The sequence below is a fragment of the Notothenia rossii genome, assembly GCF_949606895.1.
Source record: "Notothenia rossii genome assembly, chromosome: 3".
Lineage (NCBI taxonomy): Eukaryota > Metazoa > Chordata > Actinopteri > Perciformes > Nototheniidae > Notothenia > Notothenia rossii.
Window position 1 is genome coordinate 78,889,727 of NC_136901.1, and position 19,797 is coordinate 78,909,523.

General features: G+C 41.9%; 2 protein-coding genes across 2 annotated transcripts; both read left to right on the plus strand.

Annotated features, from left to right (window-relative positions):
• The first annotated feature begins 175 nt into the window (after positions 1-175).
• Positions 176-4,580, plus strand: trmt112 (tRNA methyltransferase activator subunit 11-2). Its single transcript, XM_079672861.1, has 4 exons — positions 176-412; positions 1,000-1,101; positions 2,191-2,283; positions 4,254-4,580. Exons 1-4 carry the CDS (start codon positions 338-340, stop codon positions 4,353-4,355), a joined length of 372 nt encoding a protein of 123 aa, XP_079528987.1. The 5' UTR covers positions 176-337; the 3' UTR covers positions 4,356-4,580.
• A 1,373-nt stretch (positions 4,581-5,953) lies between these two features.
• tgfb5 (transforming growth factor, beta 5) lies at positions 5,954-16,131 on the plus strand. Its single transcript, XM_079672860.1, has 7 exons — positions 5,954-7,370; positions 9,470-9,633; positions 10,869-11,001; positions 11,112-11,222; positions 13,223-13,403; positions 13,910-14,063; positions 15,690-16,131. The coding sequence occupies exons 1-7, from the start codon at positions 7,007-7,009 to the stop codon at positions 15,846-15,848; spliced, it is 1,266 nt and encodes a 421-aa protein (XP_079528986.1). The 5' UTR covers positions 5,954-7,006; the 3' UTR covers positions 15,849-16,131.
• The last annotated feature ends 3,666 nt before the right edge of the window (positions 16,132-19,797 follow it).

Here is a 19,797-nt window from a genome sequence, read left to right on the forward strand (position 1 = left end):
CGGATACTGGTTATGGTGGAATGTAAACAATATCTTGGCTTAGAATGCAATCTATGAGCATTTTTTGATAATTTTGTAATATTATTCTATGATCATTTAATTTAATAACTTTCTAAATCAATGCAAAAAGGCTTTAGTACAAAAAAAATATCTATATACCTGCCACAACGAGGAACTAACGGTAGGGGAGCTCGGGGAAGGTTTTCAGCGATGCACCAGTGGAACTTCCGGTCCGCATGTAAACCAAGCAGCGTGATTATTCTAAACGTAGTCGATAGACTTCAGTGCCCATTTACCTGAAAACATACATTTGAATCGGTGACAGCTGTTTGTGAACATGAAGCTACTCACGCACAACATGTTGACATCTCACGTGAAGGGAGTCACTAAAGGATACCCGCTGCTCATCAAGGTAAACCGACAGTTAGCTAAGTTGCTAATGCTAACACTACTGACTGAACGCATCACAGTCTAATGATGCCCTGTTGTGTTTATGATTTAACTTGAACGCTCCTGATACTTTGTCATTAAACATGTGGTAGCTGTTTGTTTGATTATTTTTTAATTGTGACGTTTAATAATAAGCCAAATAGAGGTAGCTTAATAATATAAAGGGAACTTCTCTATTAACAAATGTTAACAGAAGCAACAACCAAATAAAATGACAACAACCCCCGACACTTTTTGCTTTATAAGTCCTTCATATATATCTCAGCCATTTAGTTTGAGTTTCTAAACTTTAATTGTAAAACATGAATTATACTGCCCTCAAAAACACCCATAATGTCAATTTTTTTTAAAGCCACTGCCTCAAGTGTGTAAATTACACATGTGACAATAAGATGTACCTGTTTTACATTTAAGGAATATAACGTATGGGAAATCTCAAACTAACCGGCCCTGTAGAGTAATCTATCAGGTGTGTGTGTGTGTGTGTGTGTGTGTGTGTGTGTGCACTTCTAATGTGTTGTTTCTCCTCCTGATGTCTCCTTTGTGCAGGCTACAGAGGTGAAGGTGAATGAGGTGGATTTCAACCCTCAGTTTGTCAGCCGGATGATCCCCAAGCTGGAGTGGAGCGCTCTGGTTCAGGCTGCAGACGAGGTGTGCCAGACTCCCATTATTTTTAATATCTCTCAGATACATTTAAAACATGAATACCCGAGTGCACTCCAGAGAGACAAAGAAAGGGCTTAAAAGCTGCTAAGTATCTCTCTCTTTAAGAAAATACATTATTTGAAAAGTCCATCAAATCAAAAACCAACAAAAAAACCTATTGTGTAATATTCAGATTCTTCCCTGATTTAGGTACACACACATATCAATCAGTATAGAAAAAAGCAAATAAAATGCTGGACTGTGTCAACAGCAGTGGTCCAGGGGATTGATGAAGATGAAGGAAGGGTTAAAAAAGTATACCAGAGTGTTGAATATAGTGTCAATGTTTTGATTTTGTTTGTGGTTTGTTAACCAGTAAGTGGAGTATATGTAATGGTGTCTTTTGCCACCCATTAGCATCCACTAATTTATTTACCACTGACTAGTTGTAACGGCCCGTCTACACTACAGGCATCAAAAAATCTTGAAGCTGGGCGTGTCTGAGGCTTGGCGATTTCTCCCGACCAACAACCAATCAGGAATCTCCCGCCCGCCCCCGGCATACAAAGCAAAAAAAAGCCCGCTTCTTCAACGAAGTAAACTGGATATAAACTCCCCAAACAGTTGAAAACCTACCAATTTCACCAACTGTCTCTGCCACCTCCCGCCATGCCTGGTTCCTCCGGTTTAGGTCCCGGTAGGTGAAAAGAGTACAGTCATACAGGACTGGGACACTTGCCACGGCAATGATTAATTTATCCTCCATTTTATGACATATGGAAAATAGTCAAGACCTGCGGTATCAGCATACACGCGGTTTGATTGGCTAGTGCTTGTACTGGCGGGAATTGCATAAACGGGATTTGATTGGCTGATGCCAAGCATCGAGCCTAAAAAGTTGAACATTGTTCAACTTTTGATGCCGATAGATGCTCGTGATGCTTGCAAAGCCATGCCATGCTCCCCACAATGCAGTTCGGCGAAGATTAAAAATCTTCTACGTCACCCCATTCAAGTGAATGGGCGAAGCGTTGAAAGCCATTTTTCGATGGCTGTAGTGTAGACGGGCCGTAACACTTCTCTTTCCCTCTTTAGTTGGGTCATCGGCAAGACCTGCCGGTTGAGCTGGTGCCAGAGTACGAGAAAAACGAAGAGTTTCTGAAGAAAGTGCACAGAGTGCTTTTAGAGGTAAGAAACAGTAATGGTGCTTATCACCACAGTATGTAATAACAAGATGCACTTGAAGGTTTTTAGGGCCTAGACATACAACTTTAATTTGTAATTAATCTGCCTATTTTCTTGATTACTTGGTTTATCTTTTGGTGTAGTGATAAAGGATTTGTAGACATCATCAGGTGTCTTTTCTTCTCTGACCAACCGTTCGAACCCCAAAGATATGTAGACATTGATATGATACAGAGAAAACCAGCAGATCCTCACATCACAGGATTTACAGCCTGAGAATGTTAAAAACATTGTATGACTAATTGATAATGAAATTATTTTTAATTATCTGTCCATCAACAATTATCAAGTATACATTTTCTCCATGGATACAAAGGTCTTGTTTTGGGGGAAATGTTTAACTTCACAAGTTGTTATGGATCTTTAATTCAAATATTTTTTAACCATACACATTTTTATAAGCCTGAACCCATTTTTAAAGGTAAGGTTAGGGAATTGTTTATAGTACTCTCACACAGTAACATAGGAAGATAGAGTTGGCACTTCACTTCCTGTTTCTATTACTGGCTATAGCAATTAGCAGCAGAGCTTTCATGTGGTTGTTTCCTGTCCAGTGTCTTGTTTTAGAAGCCATTTATGTTGAGATGAAACACAGGCACCAAAATACTAAATGCCAAATAACCGACCCATGTTAAGGCACTCAGCGCTTCATACTATTGTTTGAACACTCTCTCACTGATTGTGATGGAGGAGCCGGAGAGCGCTATGTCAGCCCTGTGATTAGTGTGAAACCTGCTCCACCTCCCAATCAGCTCTATTATTGCCGCTTTGTGTTGCCATGACATCCTCAACTGCTCTGCAGAGGTTTTCTACATGTTTGGGATCCTGGGTGCAGAGGTTTTCTTCCATTCAGCCACGTGAGCATCTGTGAAGTCCACCTCTGGTTCCAGTTCTTCTCTGAGGAGTTATGTTATGAGTTTGAGATGCAGACCAGTCAACTTCATCCACACCAAACTCAGACATGTATTTCAGTGTGGTCCTGGCTTTGTGCCTTGTCATGTTGAAACAGAAAAGCGGTTTCCCCAAACTGTTGAAAAAAGTTGTTTTTAAACAAAAGTAACTCAACAAAACCCATTGTGTAAATCGTTGAGGTTTAAAAAAAATGTGCTGAAAGCATTTCCTGCCTCATAAAACATCAGCAAAACGGTTTTATGAATATGTTTTTCCAGTCCTCCATATTTCACTTTAATGTTTTTGTGCCTTTTCTACACGTATTGCTCCGTTTCTTGGTTCATCTCTGCCACCTGTAGATGGTAGGAATGGTGTGAAGCCATTTGCAGGACTGTATGGCACTAGACAAACAAGACCTCATGCTCTTAAAAAACATGAAAATAGAATAAAGGTACCTTACGTACAACTGTGATCACGTATTATATCAAGCTAATAATAAGATAGAAATATGGATAACCCTCTTATTAAGATTCAGCTAGTGGCCTCACTGATTTCATGTTATGCAGAATGCTAAAAGGTGCTTGTAAAAGTCTGGGTACCTCAGCTTAACTACAGCCTATTAAAGGTGGAGTCAGTCATTCTGGAGAAAGAGTAGGTATTTAATGTCCCCTGTCCTGTCTGGAAGAGGGACTCCGAGTCACTTTCTCTGGAGCCAAGGCTTATCCTGCACCCACAGAAGTGACAACTAACGCACAGTGAGGAGATATTTGCAGATGTTGACACGTATTGGATTTAAAATCACAGACAGCACTTTACCATTATTATGAAACCTGGAGTGCTGGACTTTTATAACACACTACAGGAAAGGGAAAACCAAAAAGCATAATGGGGCCTCTTTAATTGGAACTGAAAGGTTTGGGCTACAACAGATCGGGGGTGTCTAATACTTGTGGTCATACAGTGTATTTCAAACTATGGTGACATCTAGAGTTGACCTCTTACCGCCTGTGTGTGTGTTTCAGGTGGAGGTGATCGAGGGCTGTCTGCGGTGCCCTGAATCCGGACGAGAGTTCCCGATCTCCAGAGGAATCCCCAACATGCTGCTGAATGACGACGAGGTTTAGACTCAAGCACAGCCTCCCCCCGAGCTGTCACTATATTGTTTTGTGTATTCATAGAGGCTGGACTTGAAGTTGATGCCCTGAGTAAACAGGCCACACTGTTTGGTTGATTGCTGTTATGACATCTTAGCGTCTGAAGCTGCCAATGGAGGAACAATGATTTGAACAGATGGAAATGTTTTCCCGAGAGAAACCCCCCCCCCCCCCCAGTGGTTTTATCTGTATTTATTTTTGTAACTGTTTGGGTTTGTTCTTTTTTTTTTTTTCAATAAAACTGTCCTGATTTCCACGACTAGCCAAAATTGTTTTAGGTTTTTGTGGAAAAATTTGGATTCACTTATATTACAGACATGCTAAAATGAATGAGGCTCCCTGAACAAGAGGCAGGCTCTGAACCCCATCTTGCCCTCAGGAAAGTTCTGAGGGCCAGATGACGTGGCAGTGGCCTGTCTATATTTGGCTTTGAGGAAAAGGAGCAGAAAAAAGCAGGCGGGCTAGAAGTTGTTTTTGAGGAAGTCTATATTTTTTTCTATGCCTCACATTGCAGCACACACACCTGGGCGGGCTCCAGTGATCTGCGATGCCCCACGGTGTGTCTTGTATTGTCAAGAATACTGAAAGCGATTCCGCAGACATATTAAATGTATTTTCAATCGTTTCTGGGAGACGGTGCAGCAGTCAGGTTGGAACAGGAGTCTTTTTGTTTGCAGGCGTCGTTATCACTTTTAGAAACGTTGCCAGAGCAAACGATGACGCGGGGGGGGTTTGCCCTGACCAAAAGCCTGGAGGCAGCCTGAGTCTCTCCTACCTTTTCCTTCTACTTACAGCAATTATAGGCCTGCACCCGCAACTATAATAATGGTATAATGGGATGGCAGCAGAGCAGCAATAAAAACCTCCCCTGACAGATTAACAGTCCTCTCAAGTGCTGAGCTGTAATTAACAATGAGACCGAAAGAGGAACAGAGGAAAGAAAGGGCCTTAGATCATAAGCTGGAAAAGATAAAGATAAATAAGGGATGGGCTGTGGAAAGATTTAATAAAATTAGGATTAGCTTTAAAGCTATGAGTCTAAGCTGGAAATCGCACTGAGATCCTTCCTTAAGCAACGTTTAGAAATCACTGGCAAGGACCAATACATTTTACCAGCTTCTCTTTGAAGTTAAAGATTTACATTTAGGGAAGTATGCTTCTTGGCGCTCTGGCTTCTGTGCGGAGAATCTGCTGACAGCCTGCTCTAGGCCAGCTTCATATTTAATGCACTGATATAAATCTTCTCTAACTCCATGTGAAAATGAATATGCATATTTCCCAAAATGTCAAACTATTCCTTCTAAGTCTGAGCTGTCCCCAGGGGATGTTTACCTGATGAGAGAGGGTGGAGCAAGCATTTTTGTGGGGAGAATAAATTGCAAAATGTGTGTGTGTGTGTGTGTGTGTGTGTTTGTGTGTGTGTGTGTGAGAGAGAGAGAGGAAGATGGCTCCTGCCTACATAATCACACACTTGCTTTACTTTGGTGGCCACCCGCCCCACCACCACCACCTCTCTCACATCCAGTCCCTCCCTCCTTCGCCTCCTCCTCCCTCTGTGTGAGCGTTTCTCACAGAATAATGGAGTCACATCATGCAGCAGGTCTGAGTGTTTTCAGCACAGATTTCATGCTGGTGCGCATTTAGACCGGGGATCTGAAATCAACTGTAAAGTTTACTTTTTTTTATCCACAGCACAAGGACTCCTTACATAAGTTTTTTTGCGTCATTGCTTTTCATGACGTCTGACTTTTTCTGTGTTTTAATGTCTATATGAGGGGGGATCAACGGTGCCCAACAAGGTTTTTCCAACATAAATCAACTTTTTCTTCCTACGTTTCAGTGCAGGCTGCCCTCTTGTTTACACATAACGCGGAATGAGAGGACCTCATTGGTGTTTTTTAAAAGCTGTAAGTAGAGTTTCTGGAAGTGGGTATGGGCCAGTTTTTTGCTCCAGAGAGGGGTCTTTGGGAGGTGAGAGCCTGCGAGCCGTTCCTCTTCGGATGAAGTGAGCAGCCAGGTTTTTGTTGGAGGATTTGCGACATGGGCTGAGCTCCTGTGATGTGTCTTTTCTCCTGAAAGCTGCTCAATCATCCGAGGATGGACGACGGAAAACGAAGACGGATACAACTAAACTGAACGGTTTGACTGTAATTTAATATCTTCAACACTGGCACGAGACATCACCGAAGCTATTGAGCGTATACGAGATTGGGATTTAAGCGTCTGCCAAACCCACAGTCACTATATTTTAGGTTTTTACAGTAGGGGTTTGGTTGTAGTGTGATATTTTCTGGCTTCGGATCTGTTGATTTATTTCAGATAAAATAATGTAAGTGTATAAAATAATGCATCTGGTGTTAAATTAAGAGGCAGAATGTATGAAAACTTATACAATTAAGTTAAAATAAGTAAACCTGTGTGTCTCCTATTCCACAGAAAGTGATTTTATCTTTGGCTTTATTTTACTATGATCGTTTTTTGAGGCATTGGTTCCAGTTTAAACCACTTTGCCCACATATCTTTTCACCCCTGGTTTTTGGGACTCGTTTTAGTAACATTAGTGTCCCCCAGTGACCTCCACAGTGACCTCCACTGTCTCAGCTCCATCTCCCCCCCGGACAATGTGGCTGCTCCGCCTCGCGCTGTTGCTGCTGCTGCTCCGGTTCTCCGGTGTTTTGCTCGTGGAGGGCTTCAACACGTGCCACTCCATCAACCTGGACGCGCAGAAGTCGCGGCGCATCGAGGCGGTGCGCGGGCAGATCCTCAGCAAGCTGCGCATCCGCAACCCACCGGACAAGGACGACGAGGACCATCCCTCCGGGTCCGTTCCCCCAGAGGTCGTGCTGCTCTACAACAGCACGCGGGAGCTGCTGAAGGAGCGTGCACGGCTGGCCGAATCCGCGTGCGACCGCGAGAGCAGCGAGGAGGATTATTACGCCAAAGAAGTTCAGAGGATCGACATGCTGCCCCCCCGCACCAACACAAGTGAGTCCGGGGTCCTTAGAGTTCACTGATGGGGTCCAAAACCACAAATATTTTTAGCTTACAAAAAGGTTCCCAACTTTTTTACTTCTCACCCCTCTGAATAATATGTGTCCTTGATGTTGCAAATGGAGGTGCTTTGATGCAAGATAAACTTCCGACTTGATCTGACAATAATAAAGTATTATTTTATCAAAAATCTGTTGACCTTTATCGCTGTTCATAAAACAGAAACTAGGCTTAAGAGTGTTTTTTCTGCTTAGATCTTTTTAAATGATATCCAATATGCAGACAATGCAATAAATAGTAACAGAAATCCATTGTGTTTTTTATGTTCACAATATCTTTTAGAACTGCAGTGATAAATCATTGTATCACACATTGAGACTAAAGTACACTGCAGGGACGTGCACAGGTACGCGCTAATGTTGCCCGGGCAATGGCCCGTTTGGCCTTTTTGGCTGACCTGCGCCTCTGGAGAGAGCGAGAGTTTGTTTCTCTTTTTTCTGTTGTGGCCAAATCAACACGATAAGCCCACAATTAGTATTGTAGCGTCTCGCTGCGGGAAACACACTTTGTCAGCGCTGTCATCTGCAGGTGCGCTAAGACCACCTCAGTGTCGGATTTTGGAAACTTGATTTTGAGTTGTCTCATGGCAGTTAGGGTATAAGGGACAAACCAGGGGACTTTACTTCCTATTGATACCGTCGGTTATTTACAAAAAAACACCTAAATATAGCCTACTTGTTTTTGTGCTTCTGTCTTTCTGTGTCCTTTCATCTGTAAACTCCCTCAACGGGGCCGCTTGCTCTCTTTTCTTGATCGCCCTCTCACGGGTGAACACTTCACTGCCCTACTTCATTGTAGGATTCCTGCCATGTCTCTACCACTTTAGTTTGACCATCTCTGTTACTAAGTTATGGAATACTAAATACATAAGTAATTATACCTTACCGTTACTGGTTGTGCTCATAAAGAATGATAAGAATAAGAATAATGCATATTGAACTGGTTTAATTAATTAGTGAGTTTATTTAAGGTAATTAGTTAGAGGCCCTATTTTATCAGTATGTCTGGACTGCACAGCAGTTACAATGGTATGGTCAAACTACATTAGAACAGAATTGTCCCCATTTTGTCTTTAATAGTTACTAAAATTAGATATTTTTGATGAGATATGGACCGCAAAACAAAAAATGTTCCTGGTTTTCATTTTTAAAAACAAGTTACCGAATGCAATAGTCGCCTTAGCTTACTTTGTTATGAGGTGTGAATTACTGTTCAATTTAGTTGATGTAATAATCGTTTGGTTTCTTTTACATTAAAAACAAGTTACAATTTTCAAAAGGTCTTATGTTTTTTATTGGGGGGAGGCCCTTTTTCCAGTTTAGAGCAATAGCCCCTCCAAATGTCTGTGCACGTCCCTGGTACACTGTACACAATATTTATCATAAAATACCTCAATATCAATGATGCAAAGAAATTGTAGATTGTCTGTTAACTTTCTGCCAACAGAAAATTACTGTAATTCATTCTTTAAAACTATTACATAATCCAACAGGTATTACATAATCCAAAATCTAAGATGATTTGTAAAATGTTTCATTGACATTGGATACCTTGGATGTCAGATACAGTTAAACAACAGTAGATACAGTGAAGTTTCCTCCCAAAAACAGCTACAGAAGACGTACCTTTGGGCTTTTAGCAAGGCATCTGCTTCTCAGATTCCTTGAGAGTGGCTCTACAGTGACAAACAGCCAGCCGCTCTTACAAAAAGAGACAACACTTGAAGTTTGTGGACATCATTTTGGAGATGTTAAGATTAATGTTACTGAATACTACATCGCATAATTAAACACCTGTGTAGTTTCACACTCATGAAAACAACAATCGTCCATATATTAAACTTAAGACCAGATGAATTTACTCGCTGCACCCAAACCTGTAATTTAGTTGTGAGACACTCATCAGCATTGATTATGTCCGAGACAATGCATCAGCCCGCGCTTTTTAACCAACACTATAAATACAACATTGTCAGAGAGGGCAGGAGATGTTGTTGGGTCATTAGTCATCCTTTCTTTGTTTTTTCCATCCAGACACGGTTCAGCCATCAGCCCCCAACCCACATTACAGAGAGGTCCACTTTGACGTCAGTGGAGTGGATCTGACCAACAGCTCGCTGACGAAGGCCGAGTTCAGGATCTTCAGAGCTCCCAACCCGCAGGCCGGGGCCTCGGAGCAGAGAGTGGAGATCTACCAGGTATCAACAAGTCACCTGTTTATCACTCAGACCGCACCATGTGTCTAGACAAATCGGACTCAATTTGATTGCTATACATTATTTTCTTTTTCTTCACTTTCTTGACGATTCTAACCGTAATAAACATATAAAACCAACAGAGGAACATCATAAACAAACACATCTTCAAACTGTTTGGGAATTTCATTTCTAGCAGTCCACCCTTCTCTCCGATTTATCCACACAATTTTCATTTTTGTACTCTTGTTCTATCCATCTGAGCTTCTTGAAGTCTCCAACAATTGTCCGATTTCCTTTGCTCCGTTGTGTAGGGTTATCCCCATTTCACGTGACAGCTTTTTATCCAGCTCTATCAACATTTAGACCAGATACCTATCGCTTGTTCGACCTTTTCTTCTACATATAGAGTGCTGTGTAGCTCATATCCTAGTATCTTTTCAAAGTTTAGTCAACCATTAACATTATTTTCCCTTTTTATGCTTTTACATCCAAACAACAATACATTTTGTCCTGCAATCATGGATAGGAAACTTCATTATTGCTTATTTTTAATCGTGTTAGGTTGCTTTTAGTTAAAATAAGCAGAACCAGGAGCTCTTGCATCTTCGAAAAAAAAAAGGTGGAAACAGGAGTACCATTAAATTCCTCTCGGAATCTGGGCATCATGCCACAAGACTTTTATGACAATAAATCTTCTCATGTCTTATATTTTTGACATGAGGGAGACGATGCACACCTCACACAGAAATATGTGAGTAACCATCAGTTACATGCCTGAACAGACATTTGCAGGATATTATTGATTTGTGATATTTTTTGTGACATACAGTGTTAGGCTCCTTACCATTTATGCTATAATGAAGGAAGATAAACTCACTGCCCCCCTTACTACAGTGGAAATGATGTTTTTTCATTAACAATTTGACAGTAATGTTAAAGTGCTTGTCAGTGACTGTTTCTTATAGCAAAACGACAACACACTACATAGAAAATACCAACAGTCAGCTTGGTCATCGTTCACTTAATGCAGTCAGCTTAATAACCTCCCCTTCCAGGCCAGAATAAAAAATAAATAAAAAATAAGTAACTAAGACAAAATGGTGTATCAATGGAGGATAACTAGGAATGTCATTTTCTCTGCATAGGCCAAAAAAGGCCTCTATATCTTTTTACATTTCTTGTAAGGTTTGTAATTTCCACCTTGCTATTATAACTGTGTTTGTGTGTTGTCTCAGCTGTTGAAGGCAGACGAGGAGACCACCTCCACTCAGCGTTATATCGACTCCCGCACCGTTCAGCCGAAGGCGAAGGGAGCCTGGATGTCCGTGGACGTCACCGAAACCATCAAGGACTGGATTTCAGATCCAGGTTCGTCTCAGCACTGCCTCCACATATAAGATTGATAACATGTGTATATATGTATACCATGCAGTGTTATTGAGGTTCATCTGTGAGAATCTGTCCTTCTCACCGCTCAGAGAATAATCTCGGCCTGAAGTTGGGCGTCCACTGTCCCTGCTGCACCTTCGTGCCGTCCACCAACAACATCGTACCCAACAAGAGTGAGGAGCTGGAGGCTCTGTTTGCAGGTTGGTCGCACCTGTCTTTTTCACTGCGTATGATATCAGCCAAGTCCTGGTACTTATGTGCAGGGTGGATTCATAGAGCAACTTTATAAGGCTTGGATTAACCCACAGTGTGTGCTTATATGTTTTCCATGAATGATTAACTGTCAATGCCCATCACGGGGACTGGCTTTGAAGCTTGAACTATACACAGTACACCAGACACTGCTTTAACTGTTGGTTAGCTTAACTGTTGGAGACTCTCCTGAAGTTGGTTGTTTGTGGACGTGGACATTAGTTGAGTTTGGGCCACATATAAAGATGTTGAGCTAGCCACAACACAACACAACGGCCCAGGCGTAGACCCGGGCGTAGGCCCAGGGTTAGGCCCAGGGTTAGGCCCAGGCTTCACACAGTAACCTGTACAATTGTCTCTGAATGTACCTGAGATTGGCTACAGTCTCACTTTACAGGCTAACTGAAGCCTGAAAACAGCAACGGTCTGGCTTTCTCTCAGCCCACTTAAATCACTATGCCTAAAGGTTATTTTTTTTCATCCCAATTCTGGCCTTTAACTTAACCCCAGTTTCATGTGAATGGTCATATAAATGAGGAATTGAAAAGGTTGGTTGTAAATAACTTTTTAAGGGCATTTAAAAGCACTACAATTAGATTGATCAGCAACATTAGGTGCAGACTTCTCTGCAAGGCGCCTCTGAAATGATTCATGATGCACTTACACACTATCGTTTAGGAATAACCACTGTTCTTCCCCACACTGTGTAACTGTCGAATTTCAGACAGTCTGTGTTGCTTCATTTAGGTCCACCAAATTATGGTACTTTCCTCAGGATTTACAACCAGCTGAGCCAAGTCAGTTTTTTTACCACTTGGTGAAAAAAACAACTTTTTTATACTGATGTAATACAAGAAGGGGCTTGTTTTGAGCTCTAAAAGAAAACATGAAATCAGAAAGAGGCATGCTCTCATTGCTGTTTTATACATTTATTCACGAACACATACAGTATATATATGACCGTCTCTGTCCTTAGTCAAGTATCAGACCTTTATTCTTCCGTAATGGGTAATTAAATTTGCCGAAGTAGCAATATAACCACAGGATAAGACAGACATAATACAAACACACATATAAAAGTAAGAGGAAAGGGTGGACACATGATATACGAAATGTACAATATTAGAAATAAAAGAGTAAGAAACCGGTCATGGCTGGAGCTGTGCAGATGCTACCCGCTCTAGAGCAGGAAATAGCCGGAGGAACGAAGTAGGATTTATATCTGTTAGTTTTGGCTGGTGGTTTTGTGAGGGGGTGTGTGCTGTCAGATATAATGCATGCCTTCTTTAACAACTGTTTGTACAGTTCAGGTAAATGTTGCTGCTGGCTTTAGTCAATCCCTTGTCAGTGATGCATTCCAGCAAAATAAATGAAAAAGTTAAGACTGGAACTTGGCTAGCTTCCTCAGACTGATGAGTCCTCCGGCTTTTCTCACTCAGTGTATCTGTATTTCAATCAAAGGTCATCTTATTATCAATCAGAATGGCATTCGGCGAAGTCTTGTTCTGCTCAAAGCATATAAACAACACTCTTAATCAGAAATTATCCCACAGCAGGGAAATATACATTTTATTTTCAGTGCAGATAAAGACAACATAAAAGAGTATACTTACATATTAAATAAAGAGGCATGCACACATTAATAAAAGATATATAAAAGTAATCATCCACATTATAAAAGATAAGGACCGGCAAAACTGAACATAAAAAAGTAGCAGTAAATATTGCACTTTGTTATTTTACACTAGTGTTACCGAAATACTGCTTATATATTATCTCCTTCACTTGTTCCTTCACAAATTAAGCATTCAAATGAAATGTGTAGTCATCTTTTAAGAATAGTCAAATGTTGAACATGAATAATTAACTTATTTACTATTACATAAACATGAATTGAAAATAAAGTAGGTCTCAGCCGCTGTATTAACAGTGACTCTGCTCTCCGTAGGTGTGGATGACGAGCTGCTCCGTCAGATGAGAAAGCCTGGTAAGGTCAAAGGTCAGGCAGACTTCAGCACCAAGACGCCGCACCTCATCCTCACCATGCTGCCCAGCGACAGAGTGGACAACCTGCCCAAGAAGAACCGCAAGAAGAGGGCGGCCGCCGTAGAAACCACCACCTGCTCCCGGTAGGCCGCCCACCAGCCGTGTGTGTGTGTGTGTGTGTGTGTGTGTGTGTGTGTGTGTGTGTGTGTGTGTGTGTGTGTGGGTGTGTGGGTGTGTGGGTGTGTGTGTGTGTGTGTGTGTGTGTGTGTGTGTGTGTGTGTGTGTGTGTGTGTGTGTGTGTGTGTGTGTGTGTGTGTGTGTGTGTGTCACTGACAAGTAGTTTCATATTACTGAAATCTAGTTTTTTCTCCTCACCTCAAACTTCGCAGACTATTGTGCGACAAAACTAACAATATTGACCGTGTGTTTAGACTACAGCCCAGCAGGCGTGCAGTGTTTTATTTAGACTACCTCACGCTGCAGGGGAAAACTCTGGCAGCATCGGGTACTTATTACCTTCTGATGGCCGCTGCTTCAATGCAGATCCGTTGTCATATTCCCATGACCCAGCTTTGGGCCCATGCCCCTGACCGAGAAAAAGCACTATGGCAGTTGAAATATTTCCCTGTGTGTGTGTGTTGTGTGTCAGTGGCTCTGAGCAGGGCTGCTGTCTGCGCTCGCTCTACATCGACTTCAGGCGGGACCTCAACTGGAAGTGGATCCACGAGCCCAAAGGCTACAAAGCCAACTTCTGCGCCGGCAACTGTCCTTACATCTGGAGCGCCAACAACCACTATAACATGGTGAGCTTCTCTTTCTGAAAGATACGAACAGGGCCGAAGGTTTAGCTTTGTCTGTTTATTACAGCTGCAACACTGACCCTGGTATTGTTTTTAGCTTGTGAGTGTCATCGTGGGAAAAAAATGTGCTCCATGAGACACCTACTATAGCACAGATGTGGTTTGGAGTAATATCTATCTATAAATAAGTCCACAAGTCTGTCTGCTTGTGGACTTATTTTGTCAATGCTATAGAATAGTAACAGTGCAAGATGCAGACAAAAATTAACATAGTGATCAAAATAAAACTGTTGTTTGTGCTGGGGTGTGTGTGTGTGTGTGTGTGTGTGTGTGTGTGTGTGTGTGTGTGTGTGTGTGTGTGTGTGTGTGTGTGTGTGTGTGTGTGTGTGTGTCTTTGTGTGTGTCTCTGTGTGTGTGTGTGTGTGTGTGTGTGTGTGTGTGTGTGTGTGTGTGTGTGTGTGTGTGTGTGTGTGTGTGTGTGTGTGTGTGTGTGTGTGTGTGTGTGTGTGTGTGTCTTTGTGTGTCTCTGTGTGTCAGTGGACATATTTTGTGACCGCAAGAGTGTCGTAATCGTGCAAGTCGCAGTCACAAAATGTTTACAGATGTGCAGTTGAGATCAAAATGAAGTTCGGTCAATTGACAACTATGGAACATCAAATTAAAGCCTCAGTGACACACACCAACACATCAAAAATAGAGTAAATGATTTACCATTCAGAATAAAACGTTAAAGTACACTTTTTATGTGAAATCAAACAAAGGAAATGTGCTTTCCATCGTAAAATGTTTTGCAATTTTGGGATTCCTAGCCTTTTCTTTTAAATAATAACAATAATTTGAACGGTGTTATTTGAAAATATCCCCACTACATAAATAGATGGTTTGTCCAGCACAAACAAAAGGAACTTCAATGACTAAAGTAACTCTTCCGTGCTTCCAGTAAAACTCCAGCCAATCAACCTCCAGACAAACTTCAATGTACAGAAACTTTCAAATGCGGGTTATGTTTGTCTTTAAATTAGCTTTATGTGCATTGTTTGTGGCGGCTTAACACCACAGTTTGCTAAGACTGGTTAACCCCAGCGTCATAAATGTTTGTCACCTCGCAACAGCCAGCGAGTGAACGTATAGACTCCAAACACTCGGCCTGTAGACTCAGACGCTCTGACTGTTTACTCTTTCTTCATGTCCTTCATTGTGAAATATATTTTTAGGGTTTTCACATGTGCTTTGCTCTATAGGTTTGCTGCAATAAGAATTTGTATTGCTGAAAACAAATGCCACTGGGGCTTACAAAAATGTTTGTGTCTTGTCGGCCTACGTGTTAAAATATTTGAAAGACAATTAAAGAAGCACCTTTACAAACAGTGATTAAATGAATGGTGCCAATGGTTACACTTTGACAGTGATAAGCACACATACACAGCATTCTTTAAAACAAGTCAACATTCTGGAACAATATCAAATATTCATGACTCATACACAGCTATGAAGTTCATTTTGGATTTTTTTAAGCTGCTCCAAAGCTGCTCGAGCATTGCCAAAACATTGTGTTCATGTTGGATCTCATTCAAAATAATAAACCTATTAACTTTGATTAACTCTCCTTTATTTATTTCCTCTGCGCAGATCCTGCCGCTGTACAACAAGCTGAACCCCGAGGCCTCGGCCTCGCCCTGCTGCGTTCCTCAGGACCTGGAGCCCCTCACCATCATGTACTTTATAGGCCGCACACCTCGCGTTGAGCAACTCTCCAACATGGTCGTCAAGTCCTGCAAGTGCCGCTGAGGTGAGGGAGGAGAGTGATTACAGGACCAAAACTACAAACTGTTTAAATAATAAAGACGAGAGGACAGAGGGACCTTTATCCATTAATCTCCACTGTTTGACCACCTTTAGCAGACTTTAGAGATGTTATATTTTTACTCCAATATCCCATTCTTTACAGGCATGTGAGTGTCATCATGGGAAAAAATTAAATCTTTCGTTCATTCTCTGGATCTTTCCGTCTCATAGAGTTCACTGTAAATATGACAACATAGCTGTATTAAACCTGTACTTGGACATTAAAGAGGTTGTTGTGTGATTGGGCTTCATGCATGAAAATAATTTTTTTACTGGGATTTTGATTCCTCTCGATCATGTGTATTCCTGCGGTCGTAGGTAGGGGAGTGAGCTAGACGTGTTTGCTTTAGGTTTGAAGGTGTTGATATGAAGGAGGCGTCGTGGAAAGGTTTTGCAGACGGAGATCTTTAGGCGAGGGAGGCGGACTGAAAAGAGAGAGAGGAGCTGTGTCCATGCCCAGGCCCTGCCAGCTCTCTGCGGTTCCCGGGCTGAAATCTGCCCGGCGTAAACAGGATGTGAAAGATTTCCAGACACCGACCCGACCACTCACGAAACGCTAGATTTAAATGCTCCCCTCATCTCTCTCCCTCTCTTTCTCTCTCTCTCTCCCTCTCTCTCGCTCTCCCTCCCTCTCTCTCTCTCTCTCTCTCTCTCTCTCTCTCTCTCTCTCTCTCTGCTGCTCAAGGAGGTTCTGGGATTGTGGTGGGAGGAGGAGAGAGGGAGAAAAGAGAGGCTTTGAAAATGAGACGTGGGATGATAGGGCTGTATTTGGAACGGCTGCAAGTTTGGAAGGTGGTATTTTTGCTGCCTTAGCAAATTTGTACCTATTTGGGTCTGGCTCAAATATTCCGTGATCACACTGTGCTCATTTTCTGAATGTGCTTTTATTATCTTTATTGTGAAGGTGCTGTTGACGCATTGCTATTCCTATGCTATGATTACGTTTTTGTCTTACCTACGTTTGATTGTCAGTTTAAACACACACACACACACACACACACACACACACACACACACACACACACACACACACACACACACACACACACACACACACACACACACACACACACACACACACACACACACACACACACACACACACACACACACACACACACACACACACACACACACACACACAGTCTCTCTCTACACCCAAGCATCCACTTTGACCACTTTTGATAGAATGTCTAAAAGCTGAAAATAAAAAACATCCCCAGGGCTCATTTTAAATATAGGCTCTCTGGTATGCCCGCGGTTTATGTGTGTGTGTGTGTGTGTGTGTGTGTGTGTGTGTGTGTGTGTGTGTGTGTGTGTGTGTGTGTGTGTGTGTGTGTGTGTGTGTGTGTGTGTGTGTGTGTGTGTGTGTGTGTGTGTGTGTGTGTGTGTGTGTGTGTGTGTGTGTGTGTGTGTGTGTGTGTGTGTGTGTGTGTGTATGTGTGTGTGTGTGTGTGTGTGTGTGTGTGTCCGTGTGTGTGTCCGTGTGTGTCCGTGTGTGTCCGTGCATGGTAGGTGAGGTCATGTCTGTTTGCGCCAAAAATATTCTCTGGTTTTTATTGTGGGTTTTTATTATGATTGTGAAAGGGGGTGTTTCACTCAGTGACCCTACGAAAAGCGAGATGTGGATTTATGTATTTAACTTTTTATGGCAGTGTGTTTTTATAAAAAGATGTATTGACAATAAAGTTTTAGTTGACAAGGAAGCAGTCCAGTATGACAAATACAAGGCTGACACAACAAAAAACATCCGGTCGTTGACAGAGCTGGTGGTTTTCATCATGAACTTACTGAACTTATATCTCCTTTCTGATTGGCTGGCAGTCATTTTTGAAAAACAACATTGCATGAAGTTGCAGAGTCGGAGAAGTATTCCCATTTAAATACTTCCTCAGTGTTGCTAGTACACCGAAACAGGACTCTTGCAGATGATGTAACAATCCTTAGTGCTAGAAAAAGAATTCAGATGAACTTTAGTAAGTACAGCTCAGGGTGTATTACTAAAGTTAAGTTAAAATCCTGCATTCACTCTTTATAACAGTAAAACATCTACTTAAAGTGTATCATCATGCAGAATGGCTCATTGGAAAATTGTCTTTGTTAAAAAAGCTGGTTAATGTGGAGCTAATTTGTATTACTTTATATAATGGAGTGTCGCTTGTGAGAAATAAAGCCGTATTTTAACTTTAATAATAATATATCATAATTATTCAGTTGATTTTATTGTGTATTACTAATTGGAATGCAAAGTGACTATAGGTTTAAAATCAATGTACTGGAGTAATGTGTAAAGTGTGACATTTAGCTCTAAACTGTAGTGGAGTAAAATTATAAATTAAAGTAGTATTGAGTTAATGGGTAACTTTCCACCACTTATGGCTAGCTTACTTCTACAGGTACTAATATATATATATATATATATATATATAGATATACTTATTTTTGGGAATTTAACTGAATTGATCCTTTTTGTCCTAGGAATTGGTGGGGGGTACGTCCATCTTTACTCAAGAGAGTTGTGTCTGTGTTTAAATAACTTAAAGAGATACAAACTGTTCTCCAGCCATTGCAGTAAAATCGTTTTTTCAAAGCCACAATGACACTAGTGTGTGTGTGTGCGTGTGTGTGTGTGTGTGTGTGTGTGTGTGTGTGTGTGTGTGTGTGTGTGTGTGTGTGTGTGTGTGTGTGTGTGTGTGTGTGTGTGTGTGTGTGTGTGTGTGTGTGTGTGTGTGTGTGTGTGTGTGTGTGTGTGTGTCGGGGTGCTAGTGCTCAGGCTGTGGTGAGGCTCCCTCCCCCCGAGTAAACTAGCCCCAGCATCTGTTAGTCTTTTCCACTTAACTACCCCTTGCTATATCCAACCTGTACTTATCCCACGGTGCAGCGACTTGCTCGGTCACACACTGGGTTCCACTGTCCTTGGGACGGAAGATTATCGACCCCCGCTCTCACACACACTAACACACACAGCAACCTTTACCTTGAGAGGGAGAGTACACACACACACACACACACACACACACACACACACACACACACACACACACACACACACACACACACACACACACACACACACACACACACACACACACACACACACACACACACACACACACACACACACACACACACACACACACACACACACACACACACACACACACACACACACACATCCATATATCTAGCCCGCACAGCCTCCATATAGCCGAATCTGCAATGATTCTTGGCTCTGTTTCATCTCATACTGACCAAAAAATGTAAGAGCGTCCTTGATGACGGTTGTAAAAGGTTCCTGAGGATGACTGAAAGCATTTCTGTCTTTCTCACATGCACCTTGTGGTCCGTGTCGAATATAGCTCACATTACAGGTTTGGACGAGGCTTTTTATTCATCACACCATAGATTGAAATTGTTCCTGTTTGTTTCTGGCAGTTAAATGAAAATACAGGTCTCTCGGGGCAACAGGACACCATAAACACAACATTAAAAGTTATACAAGCAGCAGAGCGGTAATGAGAGTGAGACACAGAAGTAAACAGAAGATACCGATCTGTGGCCTCAGTAGCATTGAAGCCATATTCTTCAGGCAGTCAGACCTAAAGCTGTGCTTGAGGCCCGACTGGGAGAAACAGCGGCGAGGCCAAACCCACAGAGACTGTCTGTCACCGTCTGTGAACACTAGAGGGCGACACTTCTCTCATTTCCTTTAAGAGTCCATGGCAAGCTGATAAAAAGTGACAGTAAATATGCTTAACTGATAGTAATGTCTGTCTGCATTGAGCTGAACTGAATGAAAAGCAACAGTGTTGTAGAATAAATCATTGTATACTTACCCCTTCGATACCCATACAAATCACAGTGGCACAGACTGGCAGAGGTTAAAATTCAG

What these genes read in the sequence shown, in the direction of transcription:
- trmt112 (XM_079672861.1), top strand. Translation starts at nt 338, where the DNA reads ATGAAGCTACTCACGCACAACATGTTGACATCTCACGTGAAGGGAGTC. An exon ending in GATACCCGCTGCTCATCAAG is followed by an intron (nt 413 to 999) that starts GTAAACCGACAG and finishes TCCTTTGTGCAG; the next exon opens with GCTACAGAGGTGAAGGTGAA. An exon ending in TGGTTCAGGCTGCAGACGAG is followed by an intron (nt 1,102 to 2,190) that starts GTGTGCCAGACT and finishes TTCCCTCTTTAG; the next exon opens with TTGGGTCATCGGCAAGACCT.
- tgfb5 (XM_079672860.1), top strand. Translation starts at nt 7,007, where the DNA reads ATGTGGCTGCTCCGCCTCGCGCTGTTGCTGCTGCTGCTCCGGTTCTCC. An exon ending in GCCCCCCCGCACCAACACAA is followed by an intron (nt 7,371 to 9,469) that starts GTGAGTCCGGGG and finishes TTTTCCATCCAG; the next exon opens with ACACGGTTCAGCCATCAGCC. An exon ending in AGAGAGTGGAGATCTACCAG is followed by an intron (nt 9,634 to 10,868) that starts GTATCAACAAGT and finishes GTGTTGTCTCAG; the next exon opens with CTGTTGAAGGCAGACGAGGA.